The sequence below is a fragment of the Dendrobates tinctorius genome, unplaced genomic scaffold (assembly GCF_039654945.1).
Source record: "Dendrobates tinctorius isolate UK_male_01 unplaced genomic scaffold, ASM3965494v1 ptg000069l, whole genome shotgun sequence".
Lineage (NCBI taxonomy): Eukaryota > Metazoa > Chordata > Amphibia > Anura > Dendrobatidae > Dendrobates > Dendrobates tinctorius.
The window spans coordinates 8,741,346-8,759,872 of NW_027361737.1; the positions used below are offsets into that span (position 1 = coordinate 8,741,346).

General features: G+C 41.4%; 1 protein-coding gene across 1 annotated transcript in view; it reads left to right on the forward strand.

The window, feature by feature from the left end:
- Nucleotides 1-18,527, forward strand: part of CLSTN2 (calsyntenin 2) — a 1,499,677-nt gene that overhangs the window by 1,251,865 nt on the left and 229,285 nt on the right. The window contains exons 7-8 of the mRNA XM_073581085.1: nt 7,364-7,612; nt 16,686-16,807. Coding sequence (XP_073437186.1) covers nt 7,364-7,612; nt 16,686-16,807 — 371 coding nt within the window. The remainder of the gene's footprint in view (nt 1-7,363; nt 7,613-16,685; nt 16,808-18,527) is intronic.

Genomic DNA, 18,527 nt, shown 5'->3' on the forward strand with positions numbered 1-18,527 from the left:
TACAGACTGGATTCCTGCAATCCTTGGAGTTGGCAGAACACGTACAGTGCCACTCTCAAGATCTGTACCCGGATTCACAACATTTACCCAATGGGCAGTGAGGGAAAGGTATCGTCCCTGTCCATGGTTACTGGTCCACGCATCGGTGGTCAGGTGGACCTTGCTACTGACGGCGTTTTGTAGCACATGTTTAATTTTTCCCTCCACATGCTTTTGCAGGGCAGGGGCGGCTTGCCTGCTGAAATAAAAGTGGCTGGGCATGGTGTATTGTGGTACTGCCAATGCCATGAATTTACAGAAGGTGTCAGTCTCCACCAGCCTGAATGAGAGCATTTCAAGGGACAATAGTTTTGCAATGCCAGCATTCAGAGCCTGTGCTCGGGGATGGTTTGCCGAGTATGGCTGCCTTTTCTCCCATGCCTGTGCTACCGATGGCTGTAGAGTGGCCTGGATGACAGGGAACGTGGTGCTGTGGGTGGAATTACACTCGGTCTCTGTACAACAGTGCCAGAGATTATTCCATGGCGATCCTGTGAGGATGCCGAACCCGCTGTGTGTGAGCTGGAGGAAGAGGCTACAACACGAGCTGAAGAGGTGGTAGGTGGTGCTGTAGGTTGGCCTACGTCTTCAGTGTTTCTTTGTAACTCCACCACGTGCTTGGTCCGCACATGTTTCCACATATTTGTGGTATTCAGGTTGCTGACACTTTTCCCTCTTTTGACTTTCTGATTACACAGCTTGCATTTGACAAAGCAAATGTCATCTGCAACTGTGTCAAAAAAGGACCACGCACTGCAAGTCCTGGGAGTACCCGTTTTGGGTTTTGGAAGAGGAATGCTCCTAATGGGTGCCGAAGTGGAGGATACAGGCAACCAAGTCTGCCCCCTCCCTCTCCCTCCTGTTTTGGACGTTCGGAGAATCTCTTCCTCAGAGCTGCTCCCACCACCTTCCTGTTCCTCACGTCATGGTGGGTCAAGGACCTCATCATCTACACTACCCTCTTCAAACACCTGCTTCTCCTGGGTAGTCTCACCAGCACAGTGGCACCTGAGTCTCATCATCAGATGCGTACTGAGGTGTGCTGACCATAGGCACTGGCCCACCCACCTCTTCAGATTCAGAGAGACAAAGCAGTTGCGCATCACTGCATACTACCTCTTCTTCACATTCTAGAATGCTGCTTGGCTGGCCCCCTCTTTCCAAGCCAAGAGATTCAGAGAGCAGAAGTAGAGATGGCTCCTGTCCAGGGCTCTCTGACTGCCTGGGCAATTTGGCAGATGGTGAAGAGACAGATGGTTGCTCTTCAGTGCTCTGGACCTGAGAGGATGTGGAAGTAATTGAAGTCGATGCGCTAGCTGCCATCCATCCAGCAACGGCTTCAGCTTGTTCCTCCCGCAGCAGTGGGGTACGGCGAGCTCCTAAAAAGGATTGTTCCCTGGTAAAATTGGGGGATGCTGAGTCACTGGTGCCCGCAGCAGGCACAGAATCCCCACATCCTCTCCCTGCTGATACTCCACGACCACGTGCCTTACTCCCTGCCTTCTTCATCTTGGTAGACTGATAAAGATAGGCAGAAAAGTACTAAGGTCTTAGTGTGTTTATTCCTGAACAGCTGCTAACAGGTATAAGAAACACTAATTTTATAAAGTGTGGACTACACTTTAATATGAGCTAATGTGGCCTACACAACTGTAAAGTGGAGTGTTTGGTGAACTTTATTTACGTGTTTTTTTTCACACAAAAAAAAGGATGTGACCAAAGATGTAAAAGCGATAGTATCACAAACTTTTTGTAGCTATTACAATGCAGGAAGGTAACCTACAATGCAATAGATGAGGCTCCAAAAAATAGGCTAATACTAATCTGGCTGGGGCTGCAGGGCACAAGCCAGCAGAAAGGCTCCTCTATCTACTCCTATATAGTGTTTGCAACCAATCTAGCTGGATACGGAGGGAAGCACACTAATAGGAGAAATTCAGGAAAAATAAGCAGCACTACAGCAAAAAAGGACAATGTATGAGGCAGTGACGCACGCTGAGCGGACTACAACCAGAGGTGGCTGCAGAACACACTACAGCGTGAGCTGCACTCACACACAGAGACCTCACAGACAGCCGTGAACAGTGCAGAGAACTGTGCACTAGCACTGAAAGGCTGCAGAAAGGCTCCGCTATCTACTCCTTTATAGTATTTGCAACCAATGTAGATGGATACGGATGGAAGCACACTAATAGGAGAAATCAGGAAAAATGAGCAGCAATAAAACAAAAAAAGGACTATGTATGAGGCAGTGACGCACGCTGAGCGGACTACAACCAGAGGTGGCTGCAGAACACACTACAGCGTGAGCTGCACTCACACACACAGAGCTTGCAGACAGCTGTGAACAGCACTGCAAGTCAAAAGAAAGCTTCACACAGCGGTTGCTAAAGAAGCCTGGGTAAAGCACAATATAGCAATTCGCTTTCTCAAACTGTTCCTCATAGTCAGAACAGCAGCGTCCTGTCCCTAACTGAATTCACAGCAGAGTGAACCCAAAATGGCGGCGGGGGCTTTTATAGTGCATCATGACATCATTTCAGCAGCCAATCACAGCCATGCCATTAGTTAACATGCCTACATGCCTAACAGGATGTGCCCACACTTCTTAGGATTCCTCATTGGCTGAATCAAATCAAACTGGCTCATAGCATTATGGGAACTTCCGATTCCGGTATTCGATATGCAAAAAGTATCGGAACTCAGTATCGGAATTCCGATACCGTGAATATCGGCCAATACCCAATATTTGCAGTATAGGAATGCTCAACACTACTCAAGGGTCAGTGGGTGTCCTTTTTGGCTGGCTCGGCTATCTTTAGAAAGACCTCATGGACTAGGGCTCATCCCACTGAATGCCCTCCTTTCTTGTGGACAGAATGCTCCTCAGAGACCTCAGGGTGAGGGTAAAACAGAGTGGCAATAATTTATTGAAAGGCCAACAGACAATAACATATAGAACATTCCCACCAAATGCACAAGAAGGTGCAAATTACATAGTCTCTCTCTACTGGTGGTGGCTCACCAGGATTAGATGAGCTGTAATTTTGTTGTTTCCACGATTGATTACCCCAACCAGTGGCACCCCGCTTTTGGCAGGCACTCACAGAGGGAAAGTAACAGCGAGCTTAGGAAGCTTAAAGTTCATTAAGATACTTGGCCAGGTGACCTAATTGTCCCAACCTGGCTTCTCCAAATGTCTCCATGGGGGCCAGGTGACTTGATTTTCCCAACCTGATAAATAGTACAAATATACAAGATGGTGCAAATGACAGTCTCACCCTTCCGCTGGCTCACCGGGAATTAGAACATCTATGACTTTTAGGCTTCAAGGGCCAACTACCCCAACCTGTGGCACTCAACTTTGGTGAGCACCAACAGAGAAGAGGTATGTGACCAGGTGACCTGATTGTCCCAATGTGGGTTCTCCAAACATTTCTGTGGGTTCAGTAATGTGCTGTGATCAAATTTGTATTCTTCTGGTTGAAGCCATAGTACTTTAGCTGCTGTCTTCAAGTGTCTCTCTGTAGAAGGAGATAGGTCCCTTTATACAACCTCAGCTGTACTTCAGGCAATTATCCACAGGTTTGGAGGAGGTGAGAGGAGGTCATCTCTCATTGTTCGAGTGTTCAGTTAACCTTCATAGTTTGTCTTTCAATGTTTGCAGAACAGCAAGCTGCATGGACTGATGCAATGTGTAATCAACATATTAATAAATGATTGTTCAATTAACCTATGCCCTTTTCCCTCAGGTTAGCAGAACAATAAGCTGCCTGACTGATACAATAGGTAGTCAGCAAGCATTCAATGAATCAACAAATATCAATTCAACCTACAAAAGTCAACATTCACACTCATATGAACAATAGCTCATGTCCCTGGGCCTGCTGAATAATTAAGAATAAATACGGGTTTGTCACTTTCCTCCCCTTTCTAAATTAGCCAGACATGATAGGCTTGGCTTCTGATCAACCATGGTCAGTCCATCAGCATTTCTTTCAGCACAGACATGAATGTAAGGTTTCACCTTAACAAGAATGAAAGTTTGTATCATGCAGTTTCCTCAAAGCATATTTCATGTATTCCTTGAATAATAAACTCTGAAATCGCCACTCCGTTCTTTGGTACATCAGCAGAACAGACATCTCCAGCTACTCTCATATGATCTTTCAGATCCTGTCAACTCCTTGATGTGGGAAGCCCTGAGACAAGGATTCTGCATTCAGTTTACCAGGAAGGGGGCCCGTTCTTCCTGCGGGGTCCTCTATATCCTTCCCCTGGTCCACGATTTGACTTATTAAACTCCCCATGTAATTATAAAAAACAAACTCATATCCATGCGTCCACACATAGCATCCTCTTCTTCCTGTGGTTCCGAGAAGCTGATGAAGGTGCACGGTGTGGCACTGCCTCCCCCACAATTCTTCAGCTCGATGGTATGGATCCGCCCATACCAATGGAACAACTCCTCCAACGTCTTATCCCGCTTGAGGCTCCGGGTGCCAATGCAACCAACAACTCCTGGATTCAGGCTTCTTTGGATGAAATATTTGATTCCAGACTGCCACTGGATAATTGATTTACCAGGCAGTTCAGCTCTTATTGGTCAAACATTTTGTCCTCCTCAACATTCTGGGCATCGCAAAGGACTAATTCCTGGATCAATCTGACCGACTTTTGGTGGCCCTGTATTCTGTGAAAATACTTTAACCACAAGCAGTCAGCATATAGTACAGTACCAGAAAATACACAAGATGGTGTAAATTATGGAGTCTCACCCTTCTGCTAGTTTGACAGGAATTATAACATCTATGACTTTGGGACTTCCAGGGCCAACAATCTGAACACTTGGCTCACCGCTGTTGGCAGGCACCCACTGAGAGGAGGTAGTGGCAAGCTTAGAAAGCAGACAGAATCCATTGAGGTACACGGCAAGGTGATCTGATTGTTCCAACTTGGGTTCTTCCAGCATCTCCATGGGTTCAGTGATAGGCAGTTGATCAAATCTGTATTCCTCTAGTTGGAGCCTTGGTACCTTGGCAGCTGTCCTCTAGAGTCTCTCGGTAGATGGAGAAAGATACCTTTTTATACCCACAGCTGTCCTTCAGGCAAATATCCACAGGTGTGGGGAGTGGTGAAAAGAAGTAATCTCTCATTGTTCGAGTGTTCAATTAAAATGCATATTTTTGTTCTTTAATGTTTGAAGAGCAACAACCTGCACAGACAGATTCAATGGGTAATCAACATATTAACAAACATCGATTGTTCAATTAACCTGCACCTTTGTCTCTCAAGGATAGCAGAACAATAGGCTGCTGAAACTGATACAATAGGTCGTCAGCAAACTTTCAACAAACATCAATTCAACCTACAACAAAAGTCATCATTCAGACTCATATGAACAATAACTCTTGCCCCTGGGTGTACTGAATAATAATTCTGGCATATTTAAGAATATATGCAGTGTCATAACAAATATTCTTTCAGATGTCGTCTTTTAGCGTGTATGTGTTATTCTTGCTTTTCACGATAGAAATAGTATCCATTATAGTCTATGTGAATGTTTACATGTTTTTTTTTCTTGTGGACCGAGTGGTCTGCACCAAAACATGAGGTCATGTGCAATTTTGATCAGAGTCACTTGTCAATACAAATCTATAGGTCAGGGAAAAAAATCAGATGGCACTTCTTGGGTGACATCTCTTTTACACCTTAGTGCTGTCAAGTTGTAAAGTTAATTTGATAGAAGGAACTTGAGTAACTTTTCTGTATGAAATGCAAAATCTGATTAAACTCTGATGATAAAATATTACACACTGAATAAACACTGGTGAAAATGTGATCCATCAAATTGGTTACTTTTTTCGCATATTGTAGAAAAAAATCACTGCTGTCAGAATGAGACCCAGTGAGCTCATCTCCTGCTCCTCCCTTCACAAAGGTCTTAGTGCAAAAACAGAGCATGTGCAGAAAAACTGGCAATCAAGTGAATACCATCAGAGGCAGTATATTTCTGCTTATGTGTATGAGTGTAATATTAGGACTTACTGTATGGCCAATATGAATATTGCAAGAATACAGATTTTATTTTTAATATTATTATTATTATTATACATTTATATAGCGCCATTTATTCCATGGCGCTTTACAGGGAAAAGGGGAAATATAGACAAGTACAAGACAAGGGACACACAAGTACAGAAGGAGAGAGGACCCTGCCCGAGAGGGCTTACAATCTACAGGGATGGGTGAGGATACACTAGGAGAGGGTATAGCTGGTTCTGGGGTGGTTCAGTAGACCGAGGATCATTGCAGGCTGTATATTTTTATATAGATTCTGAAAATTTAAATAAAAAACTATATAGCAAATAAATTTAACATAAAAACCTGATTTAAACTATATGTTATTTTCTGATGTCACTTTCCAATTAGTGTCACATTGTAGCATAGTCAAGTTAATGGTTATCCTGTGATGTGTTTTATATGATGGGCATAAAATTACTGTGAATTGATGTGAAGAGGAATGCCATTTCAGTTCTCACATGTGGTCCCCTATCTATTTTAGCTCACCATGGGCAAAGGGTCACTTATCACAGCATCATCACACAGCTGCACTCACCTCATACACTGGGCCACGAGGAGCAGCAGCTCTTACTTCCTGTGGATGTCAATTATGTCCATAGTAGAGGTGAATAAAGTATTTGCTAATTAGCATGGCTGGAAGATACAGTGCTGACACCTCTGGAAGAGCACCATCAACAGTGGTGAGTATACAGTGGGGAAAAAAAGTAATTCGTCAGCCACCAATTGTCAAGTTCTCCCACTTAAAAAGATGAGAGAGGCCTGTAATTGACATCGTAAGTAGACCACAACTATGATAGTCAAAATGAGAAAGCAAATCCAGAAAATCACCTTGTCTGATTTGGTAAGATTTATTTTGCAAATTATGGTGGAAAATAAGTATTTGTTCACCTAAAGTATGGAAGATTTCTGGCTCTCACAGACCTCTAACTTCTTCTTTACGAGGCTCCTCTGTCCTCCACTCATTACCTGTAGTAATAGCACCTGTTTGAACTTGTGATCAGTATAAAAGACACCTGTGCACAACCTCAAACAGTCACACTCCATACTCCAAACATAAGAATTGATAAGGGGTTCTCTGAGTATTGGACACACACTTTAACAATTGTGCACTGCAGAAGATGATGGTGCTAAATAAATATTGCATATTATTATTATTATCATTATCATAATTGCCTTCTTTTAGAGATCAATACTCTAGTCTAAGCATGTCATGTTTTTTCCTTTTCTTTTTTATATTTAGGACCCTCTTCTGGTGCCATTGACTTACTCCCAACTCCTACTGCTGCCACCAACTGGACAGCTGGCCTGCCTATGGACAATAGTGGCATGATCTTTAAATTTGATGGCAAACAAGGAGTGAAAATTCCGGATGCTATAGTACCAAAAAATCTAACTGACCAATTTACTATCACAATGTGGATGAAGCATGGTCCTAGCCCTGGACTGAGAGCAGAAAAGGAGACAATATTATGCAATTCCGACAAAACAGGTAATAATAGTTGTAAACCATTATGACAGGATGTTCTCCTTCATACTAAGAAAGAAAATTAATGATTTATTATAAAAACGTACACCAACCTATCATTATATAGCCATTATATCATTGTAGTTGCCTTATAGCTGGGATTTAGTTGTGAATTACACCCTAGACTTCAATGTGTGCTACCAGTGAGAATCTCAATTAGAACATTTATGAGACTGAAGCATGTCTGGATGATACTTAAAGAGATGTCTAGCCATGAGATATTGATGACCTGTCCATAAGATAGGTAATTAATATCAGATCGTGGGGGGTGGTTTGCAGTACCCAGCAATGACCACTACATGAAAGGAGGTGCATATTGCCGTTCCATTCACTTTGTTTTTATCCAGCCACCAGGTGTCAGACCTCCACCAATCTCATATTGGTTACCTATCCTAAGGGTTAGTGCACATGGCCATATTTTTCAGTCAGTGTGCGATCCAACAAATCATCAGGTCGAACTCCGATCAATGTTATTCCATGGGCTTGTGCACATGTCAAATGTCAGATTTTTCTCTGCATGCCAAACTTTGATCCAATATTTAGATCACACTCAGCCAAGCAAGTCAGTGGGTCTGTAGAAATCATCACTGCATTTTGAATGACATCTGAGTGGAGTCTGATTTCCAAGGACTGGCAGAATGGAGACATCTTTTTCTCTGGTCCACATGCAAGAGAATCAGATTGCACTGTAGTCATGCTATGATGACACTCTGGTCAGAATATTTTCATAAATAGACCTGATTCTTTCAGATGAGAATACACAGACGTCTGCACTTAGCCTAAGTATGGATCACAATACCTGGTGACTAGAAACTAGAGATGAGCGAATTTGTCCAGATTTTGTCCCTGAATCTGATTTTGACATATTCGAACAATATTCGTGCCGAATGTACAGGTGCATTTCACAAAATTACAATATCATCAAAAAGATAATTTATTTCCGTTCTTCAATACAAAAAGCGAAACTCATATATTATATACTGTAGAGTCATTACAAACAGAGTGATCTATTTCAAGTGTTTATTTAATAATTATTTGATAATGTTGATGATTATGGCTTACAGCCAATGATAACCCAAAAGTCATTATCTCAGTAAATTAGAATACTTTATAACACCAGCTTGAAAAATGATTTTAAAATCCGAAATGTTGGCCTACTGAAATGTATGTTCACTAAATGCACTCAATACTTGGTCGAGCTACTTTGGCATCAATTACTGCATCAATGCAGCGTGGCATGGAGGCAATCAGCTTGTGGCACTGCTGAGGTGTTATGGAAGCCCAGGTTGCTTTGATAGCAGCCTTTGTCTTGTCTGCATTTTGGGGTCCCGTGTCTCTCATCTTCGTCTTGACAATACCTCATAGATTCTCTATGGTGTTAAGGTCAGGTGAGTTTGCTGGCCAATCAAGCACAGTGATACTGTTGTTTTTAAACCAGGTATTGGTACTTTTTGCAGTTTGGTCAGGTGCCAAGTCCTGCTGGATTAATTTCCATCTCCATAAAGCTTGTCAGCAGAGGGAAGCATGAAGTGCTCTAAAATTTCCAGGTGGATGGCTGTGCTAATTTTGGTCTTGATAAAACACAGTGGACCTACACCAGCAGATGACATGGCTCCCCAAACCATCAGTGATTGTGGAATCTTCACTCTAGACCTCAAGCAGCTTGGATTGTTTGGCTCTCTACTCTTCCTCCAGACTCTAGGACTTTGATTTCCAAGGTCTAGTGTGAAGTATCTACAATCAATGATGGTTTCGGGAGCCATGTCATCTCCTGGTTTGGGTTCACTGTGTTTTATCAAGACCAAAGTCAGTGAAGCCGTCTACCAGAACATTTTAAAATAAATCATGCTTCTCCCTGCCAACAAGCTTTTTGGACTTGGACATTTCATTCTCCAGCAGGAATTGGCACCAGTCCACACTGCCAAAAGTACCAATTTTTGGTTTAAATACAGCAGTATCACTGTGTTTGATTAGCCAGAAAACTCGCCTGACTTTAACCCTATAGAGAATATATGGGGTATTGTAAAGAGGAAGAGGAGAGACACCAGACCCAACAATGCAGATGAGCTGAAGGCTGCTATCAAAGCAACCTGGGCTTCCATAGCATCTCAGCAGTGCCACAGGCTGATCACCTTTTTGCCATGTTGCATTGATGCAGTAATTAATGCAAAAGGAGCCCCGACAAAGTATTGAGTCCATTTACTGAACATACATTTCAGTAGGCAAAAATTTAATATTTTAACCCCTTTACTCCCAAGGGTGGTTTGCATGTTAATGCCCGGGCCAATTTTTACAATTCTGACCACTGTCCCTTTATGAGGTAATAACTCTGGAACGCTTCCATGGATCCCGGTGATTCTGACAATGTTTTCTCGTGAGATATGGCACTCAAAAAACTTTATAGGTAACATTTCTCACATGTTTACTTTACATCAGCACAATTTGGAATCCAAAGGTTTTTTTTGTTAGGAAGTTATAAGGGTTAAAAGTTGACCAGCGATTTCTCATTTTTACAACACCATTTCATTTTTAGGGACCACATCACAGTTGAAGTCACTTTGAGGGGTCTATATGATAGAAAATACCCAAAAGTGACACCATACTAAAAACTGCACCCCTCAAGGTGCTCAAAACCAGAATCAAGAAGTTTATTAACCCTTCAAGTGCTTCACAGGAATTTTTTGAATGTTTTAAAAAAATGAACATTTAACGTTTTTTCACAAAAAAATTACTTCAGGTTCAATTTTTTTATTTTACCAAGGGTAACAGGAGAAATTTGACTGTAAAAGTTATTGTTCAATTTGTCCTGAGTACGCTGATACCTGATATGTGGGGGGAACCACTGTTTGGGCGCATGGCAGAGCTCGGAAGGGAAGGAGCGCCGTTTGACTTTTTCAATGCAAAATTGGCTAGAATTCAGATCGGATGCCATGTCAAGTTTGGAGAGCTCCTGATGTGCCTAAACAGTGGAAACCCCCCACAAGTGACCCCATTTTGTAAACTAGACCCCCAAAGGAACTTATCTAGATATATGGTGAGCACTTTGAACCCCCAAGGGCTTCACAGAAGCTTATAACATACAGCCGTACTATTAAAAAATCATATTTTTTCCACAAAAATGATCTTTTCACCTCCAATTTTTATTTTCCCAAAGGTAACAGGATTCCAAACGTTATTGTGCAATTTGTCCTGAGTATGCTGAAACCCCATATGTGGGGGTAAACCACTATTTTGGCATATGGCAGAGCTCGGAAGGGAAGCAGCGCCATTTGCCTTTTTTGGCTGGAATTGAGATCGGATGCCATGTCACGTTTGGAAAGCCCCTGATGTGCCAAAACAGTGGAAACCCCCCAATTCTAACTCCAACCCTAACCCCAGCACACCCCTAACCCTAACTTTAGCCCTAACCCTAGCCCTGACTCTAGCCCTAACCCTAGCCCTAACCCTAGCCTTAACCCTAGCCCTAATGGGAAAATGGAAATAAATACTTTTTTATTTTATTATTTTTCCCTAAGGGGTTGATAGCGGGGGGTTTGATTTACTATTTATAGCGGGTTTTTATTTTTGGCAGCTGATGCACGCTAAAAGACACTTTTTATTGTACAAATAGTTTATGCATCACCACATTTTGAGAGCTAGAATTTTTCCATATTTTGACCCACTGAGTCATGTGAGGTCTTATTTTTTGCGGGATGAGTTGATGTTTCTATTAGTATAATTTTCGGGCATGTGACATTTTTTTATCGCTTTTTGTTCCTACTTTTGGGACGCAGAATGAACAAAAACCAGCGTTTCATGAATTTCTTTTGGGGGGTGCATTTACACCGTTCCGCATGTGGTAAAATTGATAAAGTGGTTTTATTCTTCGGGTCAGTACAGTTACAGCGATACCTCATTTATGTCTTTTTTTATGTTTTGGCGCTTTTATGCAATGAAAACAATTTTATATAAAAAATAATTATTTTTGCATCACTTTATTCTGCGAGCTATAACTTTTTTATTTTTCTGCTGATGACGCTGTGTGGTGGCTCTTTTTTTGTGGGACAAGAAGACGTTTTAAGCGGTACCATGGCTATTTATATCAGTCTTTTTGATCACGCATTATTGCACTTTTTGTTCAGAGGTGTCATGATAAAGTATTATTTTTTGCTTCGTTTTTTATTTTTTAATGGGTTCAATAAAGGGGTTAACTAGTGGGACAGTTTTATAGGGCAGGTCATTACGGGTGTGGCGATACCAAATATGTGTAGTTTTATTGTTTTTTTTTATTTTCAAAAAATGAATTTATTAGGGAATATTTTTTTTAATTTATTTAGCAATTCTTTATAAATTATTTTTACACTTTTTTAACTTTATTACATTGTCCCATGGGGGATATCACTGTCATGTGACAGATCGCTGATCTGTCACATCACAGATCGCTGTGACAGATCAGCGATCTGACACGGGTGCTGCACAGGCTTCCTCATGCCTGCGCTCTGCAGGCAGTGAGGAAGCCAACTCCCTGCAGGCCCCCGCCACCATATTGGATCTGGGGACCTGCAGGGAAGGAGGCCCCAAGAGCAGCACAGTGCATTGCACTGCTCTGTGGGTCTCAGGGAAGCACGGAGGGAGCCCCCTCCCTGCGCGCTTCTCTCCTATGCCGCCGGTACACTGCGATCATGTTTGATCGCAGTGTTGCGGGGGTTAATGTGTCGGGAGCGGTCCGTGACCGCTCCTGACACATAGTGCCGGGTGTCAGCTGTGATAATTAGCTGACACCCGACCGCGATCAGTGGCGCTCCCCCCGTGACGGAACATGGACGGAAGTTAGGTGATTTTTTCAAGCTGGTGTTATTAATTATTCTAATTTACTGAGATAATGACTTTTGGGTTTTCATTGGCTGTAAGCCATAATCATCAACATTAACAGAAAAAACACTTGAAATAGATCACTCTGTTTGTAGTGACTCTATGTAATATATAAGTTTCACTTTTTGTCATTAAGAAGTGAAACAAATTAACTTTTTGATGATATTCTAATTTTGTGAGATGCATCTGTATGTCTTATGATCGGTTCCAAACATTTTTCAGTAATTTTTAATCCCATTGACTCTAATGACGTTCGGCTGTCTTCGATGATTATTGCAAAAACAGAATTCGATTCTGATCGTACTCGGAACCGAATCCGAACAAATTCGCTCATCTCTACTAGAAACTCCAGCAAAGACATTTATGAGATTAGAAAAATGAATTGGATTGCAATACTACTCAAGACCTTAGGGTGGTGCTGTATCTGCAAGTAAGCTGCCATGTTTGTAAATAAATAACAATGTATACACAAAGATTATAATCCGTTTACAAAAAAAACAATAGCTCTATCATTTGAGGCTCAGTTAATGCCTATGCATCTTATTGATATTTTTTTTTCAATGTTCTCAAAAGATTGTGAAGTTACAATATTTTTCTTGCAGAATGACAGATTTCACATAATAAATTTCGTCTTTTTTATTTGACTTTATGCAGTGTTTATTTAATGATGTATCCAGTTCTGAAAGTGTGTGGCATTGTGCACTCACAAAACATAGTAAGGTTCCAACAAACCATCCAGTAGAAATAATGTGATCATCTGAGCTTCCGCATAGCAGAACGCTCTGATGTTCTCACAGTCAGCTTATAACAGCTGCTATTATACCAGAGTGCACTGGATTAAAGCACTTCTCCAAGAATGCATAAATACAGATCAATTAACAGATGCAGCACATGGGTAATTTACTAACAACCCTATGTTGCAGTTTGATCCTTGACTACAGATCTCTGGGGCCACGACAAAGGGAAACAAACAATAGCACAGCGTATACAGAATATATCCTGGCAAAGTAATTGAGCTGTAGTTTTGTATTTCTGGAAGCTGTTTTACATGTCCTTCACATAGTTTTTCAGTATCTTTATCTGATTTTTTAAGAATTATTTTAATACACATACATTATATTTAAAGTTATGTAGTGAATAATAAAAAGTTTCTAAAATGGATACCGGATTTGGAGCTGTATGCCAATCTTTATGGTGCAGTTTGATTTAGAATTCTGATGAATTTTGGTTAATAAATTTCCCAATATGAGAACTTTTTCAATCAATTTCCTTTAATTTTTTTGTGTACCCCATAATCAACATAGTGACGTTTTTTGATTGTGTTTTTGAGTGCGTGTGGTTTTTTTGTAGCATTTTCAAAATTACATTTTTTTTTATTATTGGTATGTCATGTTTTAAATAAAGCAGCTTTTTTATACTTCCTGGAAATTGGCTTTTACTAAACATTATTGGTAGAGTAGTGTGTGGATTAAATGCATTTTTGATATGTTTCTGCCATGGAAATGCACAAAAAATGCATTTGTGCTTTTTACCTGTGGATTTTCTGCACCTATTGCAAGTCTACGGGAAAAATCTGCACACAAAAAATCAGCGTACCTGCAAGAGAAACTAACATGTTGCAGATCAGTTGAGTAAAAATAAAAGAATAGTAGCCACATGATTCATAAAATCCCATCCACTTTGTCAGAACTGTAAGATACTGTGTGTCATGACTCTGTTGGCGGGTGTCCCGAGACCAGGGGTTCCTTTTCTGACCCTGATGCTAGGGGGCGCCCTAGCTCACCCTGTTTCCCGGATTACTTCTGATGGTGAAGACACCGGGGCCACGAACCTTGCCTTATCTCCTAAAGCTGCCCTCAGTCTGTATCCTTCCCACACCAAAGGAAGAGGGAAATAGAAGTGTACCATAATACACCAAACAGCCTAACAAGGTAATACAAACAAGGATAAAGGAAAATACCAATCATACAAATATACTCACACAAACAGCAGAGGTAAACACTGGGAAGTAGAGGATGGGGTAAAACCAAAGTAGAAGAAGGGTAATTAGCACACACCCAAAACCTAGCAATAGTCTCAGATAAATCTACCAAATGCCTTCTCAATCAACAACAAACCACCATCTCCTAACCATGCATCATAATCTCACTCTGACAATGAGTGTTAGCTAGAGCCCAGATTATATAGGAGATAAGAGTGGCTAACAGTGAACAACTGAGCACCTTAAGGCAGGAAAGCTTCCAAGAGCTCTCAACTGAGCAGATTAACCCCCGCACTGCCGAAAGAAACCTGCACCGTTTAATGCAAAGGTGAAGTGATTCTAAATAGTGCAGAAGAAGAAATCAGACACTGCAGTCTTCTGGCTCCTCGCTGTCACTGTAAACCCGGGACACTGTGTTTTTAGTGCAGCGGAAATACGCAGCATCAAAATGTCTTTGTCTGCACACAGCCTAAAGGAAAAAGACTGTTAATAACTTAGGAAATGCTGTAGCTTGGTGGGTAGCATGGTTACTTTGCAGCATAGTGTCCTGGGTTCAAATCTCAACATGTGCAAGGAGTTTACATGGGTCTGCGCCACAAACATTCTAATAGGGATTTTATGTTGTCATTAATTTAATGTACTTTATGGATCTCGCAATGACTGTAAAGTACTGAATAATAAACCTTAGTCTTTTATTACCTTACTTCTTGTTTATACAGTTCTCATGCTGATCTATGTATCTCCACGGACACAGAATACAAACCAGGACTGGAAGTACAGTATACAACAGATGCAGAATGTTAGGGACGGCAGAACGCACTAAATAGAAAATAATAGAAAGTGCGTTCGCAGCCCGGGGTCCACCATGCAGAGGTGTTAAACTGCTGCTATATAATGGCAGACGCACATATGGCGGTATATCGCACACGGGTTGAACGTCACCCGGTGTGCACTGGGCGTACTCTGTTAGCTTCACAGAGACTTCTTAGACATAAACATAAGTACTGAGCCTGTTGGACTCACAGGTCTCAGAGAAATGCATGCACGGTATATGGTCGCAGGATCTGAGCCCAAGACAGAGGGACAGAGTCTGTCTAGACCTAACGTGCGTGCGGCATCGCTACCGCGGATGCCCACAGATGCTGCAGACTGTAGCGCGGCGACTGACACAGCCGCTATGCGACAGTGCCCAGGAGGGGCACACTGTCGGGCGCTAGTTAGATGATGATATGCACTGTGGCCTGTAGCGTGCCACTGACTGGCGCTGACTCTATCACTAAGTCCCTATCCACACACGTAATATCAGAGGGAGGGAGTCTTAATGAGTCATTTGCAGGTTCATGCATCCGTCATCATTCACACACGTAGCAAGTAGAGTCTATACTAGCGTATGGCCGAGCGGCCATGCAAACCTTTTATAGCCTGGACCTTCCGGAAGCTTCCAGATCCCTGAGATGGACAAATCAGATCACGAGAAGGACCTGAGCATGTGACTCCCGATCTCCAATTGGAGATTGTCTAGTGAGCATGCCCAGTAGCGCGACTTGAGGACTTAGGCTCTGAAGCAGCTTGCTGCTGAGCAGCCTGCGCTGCTATTGCTGGCCCAGAGGTGGCAGCAACAGCCAGACCCACAGAGCTGGTCTGAGCAGGGCGTCTGGAACATTGGGATTGCTGTGCAGGTTCCTGAGCGGTCCGTGGAGAATGGGAGACCACCGATTGCAAGGCTCTAGATTCCTGCTGTGCAGTAGCAGGAACCCGACGCCTAACACAGAATATGGAACAAAGTAGAGGATGTGCAAGTAGATTTACTCAATTACCCAGTTCACTTGCAAACCCTCAGACACTCAGAGGAGTAGGACAGATGAAAGCTATATAATTTTGATACAAACATGACTTTATATGAGTCTTTCTACACCAATACACAGTAGCATGCATACAATTAGCAAATTGGCAGAATACATTCGTTACTCCATGTCATCTGTTCTGTAATCACTTGATGTTCTTTGATTACTAGGCCCTGGCGATTATGAGCGTTACATGACATTGGGGACTTACTGCAGCAGTAATATCAGTATGGTCCGGTAAGCAGAAACTGATGGGGAGCCACAAAAACATTTCTAAATTCTAAGAATACATGTCCCACCTGTAACCTACAATAAGCATGTACAATGTTATGCTTCATTTAACCGTGTTCTTCTCTTTCAGAAATGAACCGCCATCACTATGCACTGTATGTGCACAACTGCCGTCTTGTCTTCCTGTTACGCCGTGATTTTGACCAGGCTGACACTTTCCGACCTGCTGAGTTTCATTGGAAGTTAGATCAGGTAGTAAACTTTCCTTTCCTTCAATCTGCAACATTTCAGGAGCATTTTGTGCAGTTTTCCAGCCTTGCTGTAGCAATGGTTGTAACTATGTCCCCTGCAGCTTTGTACAACCTTTGCTAATGGAGAGGTCACTTGGCACGTCTTTCAGAAGGGAACTGACAGGTGGTCCTTTTAGAAGTCACACATAAACCATGGAGACTATGTTCGCTATTTGTTGTGCAGCATTTGATGATTGTATTGCCACATTTTATTGACTGCAGCCCTCGCTGATCAATATATCATTTGTTATGGTGTCGCTCGAATTTAGAAATGTTCTGCAAATTAAACATAGCGTGAGTGCTTCTATTGCTTCATTTCAGAGGGTGCTGTAAATAATTCAGATGTGTGCGCTGTAAAATATGCCATGTACCTTTTTATAGTGATATTAATTCCTAGGGAGATGATGAACCGCTTTTCATTATTTCCATTAATATCTTTAAAAGTCAAATCTAGTATTTTAACCTTTTCATTTGTCAGTTTGCGTCTTGGCATTTCTGACAAGTTTTCTATATTGATGGATCCAAAAGACAACCATTAATTTTAATTGGACTTGTTTTATACAGTATAATGTAGTCATAATACACCAACATATAGAAATTCTGTGTAGGTAAGAATTGTCCTTGCATTGTAAGAGAGTTAATGGTAATGATCCTGCTAGGAGAGGAGTGAAAGATTAAGAGAAGAAAAACCAGTAACTCTGATGATGGACCCTATCATAGATAATTAATTAAACCTTCTAAGGCCAGGTGTAGACGATCGTATTTTAAGCTTGAGTGTGATTCGACATGCACACCTCAGAGTTTGTCTAAGAAAAATATCACAACATGAGCAATTTGCATCCGGACATCAAATCACTTTAGGCCATGAAAGTCAGTGAGTCCATGGAAAAAAATCAGATTATACTCGAGTGGCATTTGAGCCCAATTTTCACAGATTGACAAAATAAAGAAGATTTTTTTCCCATCTTCTCCTTATCTTAGAAGATCAGATCACACTCTGATGAAACTCTGATCAGAGTGTGATTGACATAATCGGAACAATTTTCTCTGATAAGAGAAAATACGGTTGTGTAACCCTAGCCTAAGAAATCTCAATTGTAAAAGTGATTCCACATATTTATAAATCTTAGAACAACATAAGAGTGCTTGCACCATTTTGGAGTTAGTCAAAGACAATTGCCAGGACAGATTTTTGCTAAGAGACAAATTAATGTCATGATACCCATGGCTGACTATTTCCATACAAGTCTCCATGTACCAATTACCAATATAATACATGTGGGATCTGAGCATATTAAGAGGCAAATATCTACATAAGTGCAAGCATCCAAAGTAGATCCTATGATGTAATTAATGTAAAATAGGTACTGGTGCTATTTAGAGGGTTACACTGTATCATAGTGGGGTACAGTGTAGCTAGAACTCTATAGGGTGTGGATTGCTGATATTGATGGCTGATATTTTAATGGGAGCACAGTTAGAACTGTAATATAACCTTCAGCTGCTGCACCAAATTGGTTTTGAAATTTTTCATTTATCTTTTATACATACTGTACTTTTTTATACTTGTTTTTTTAGGCAGCATTTTAGATGCATTTTTCTGGTATTTCTTTAGTTTTTTTGTGTGCATGTTTTCTTATTAGTGTTTTTAAGTAGCTAAGTTTTTCTTTTTTTTATCTTTA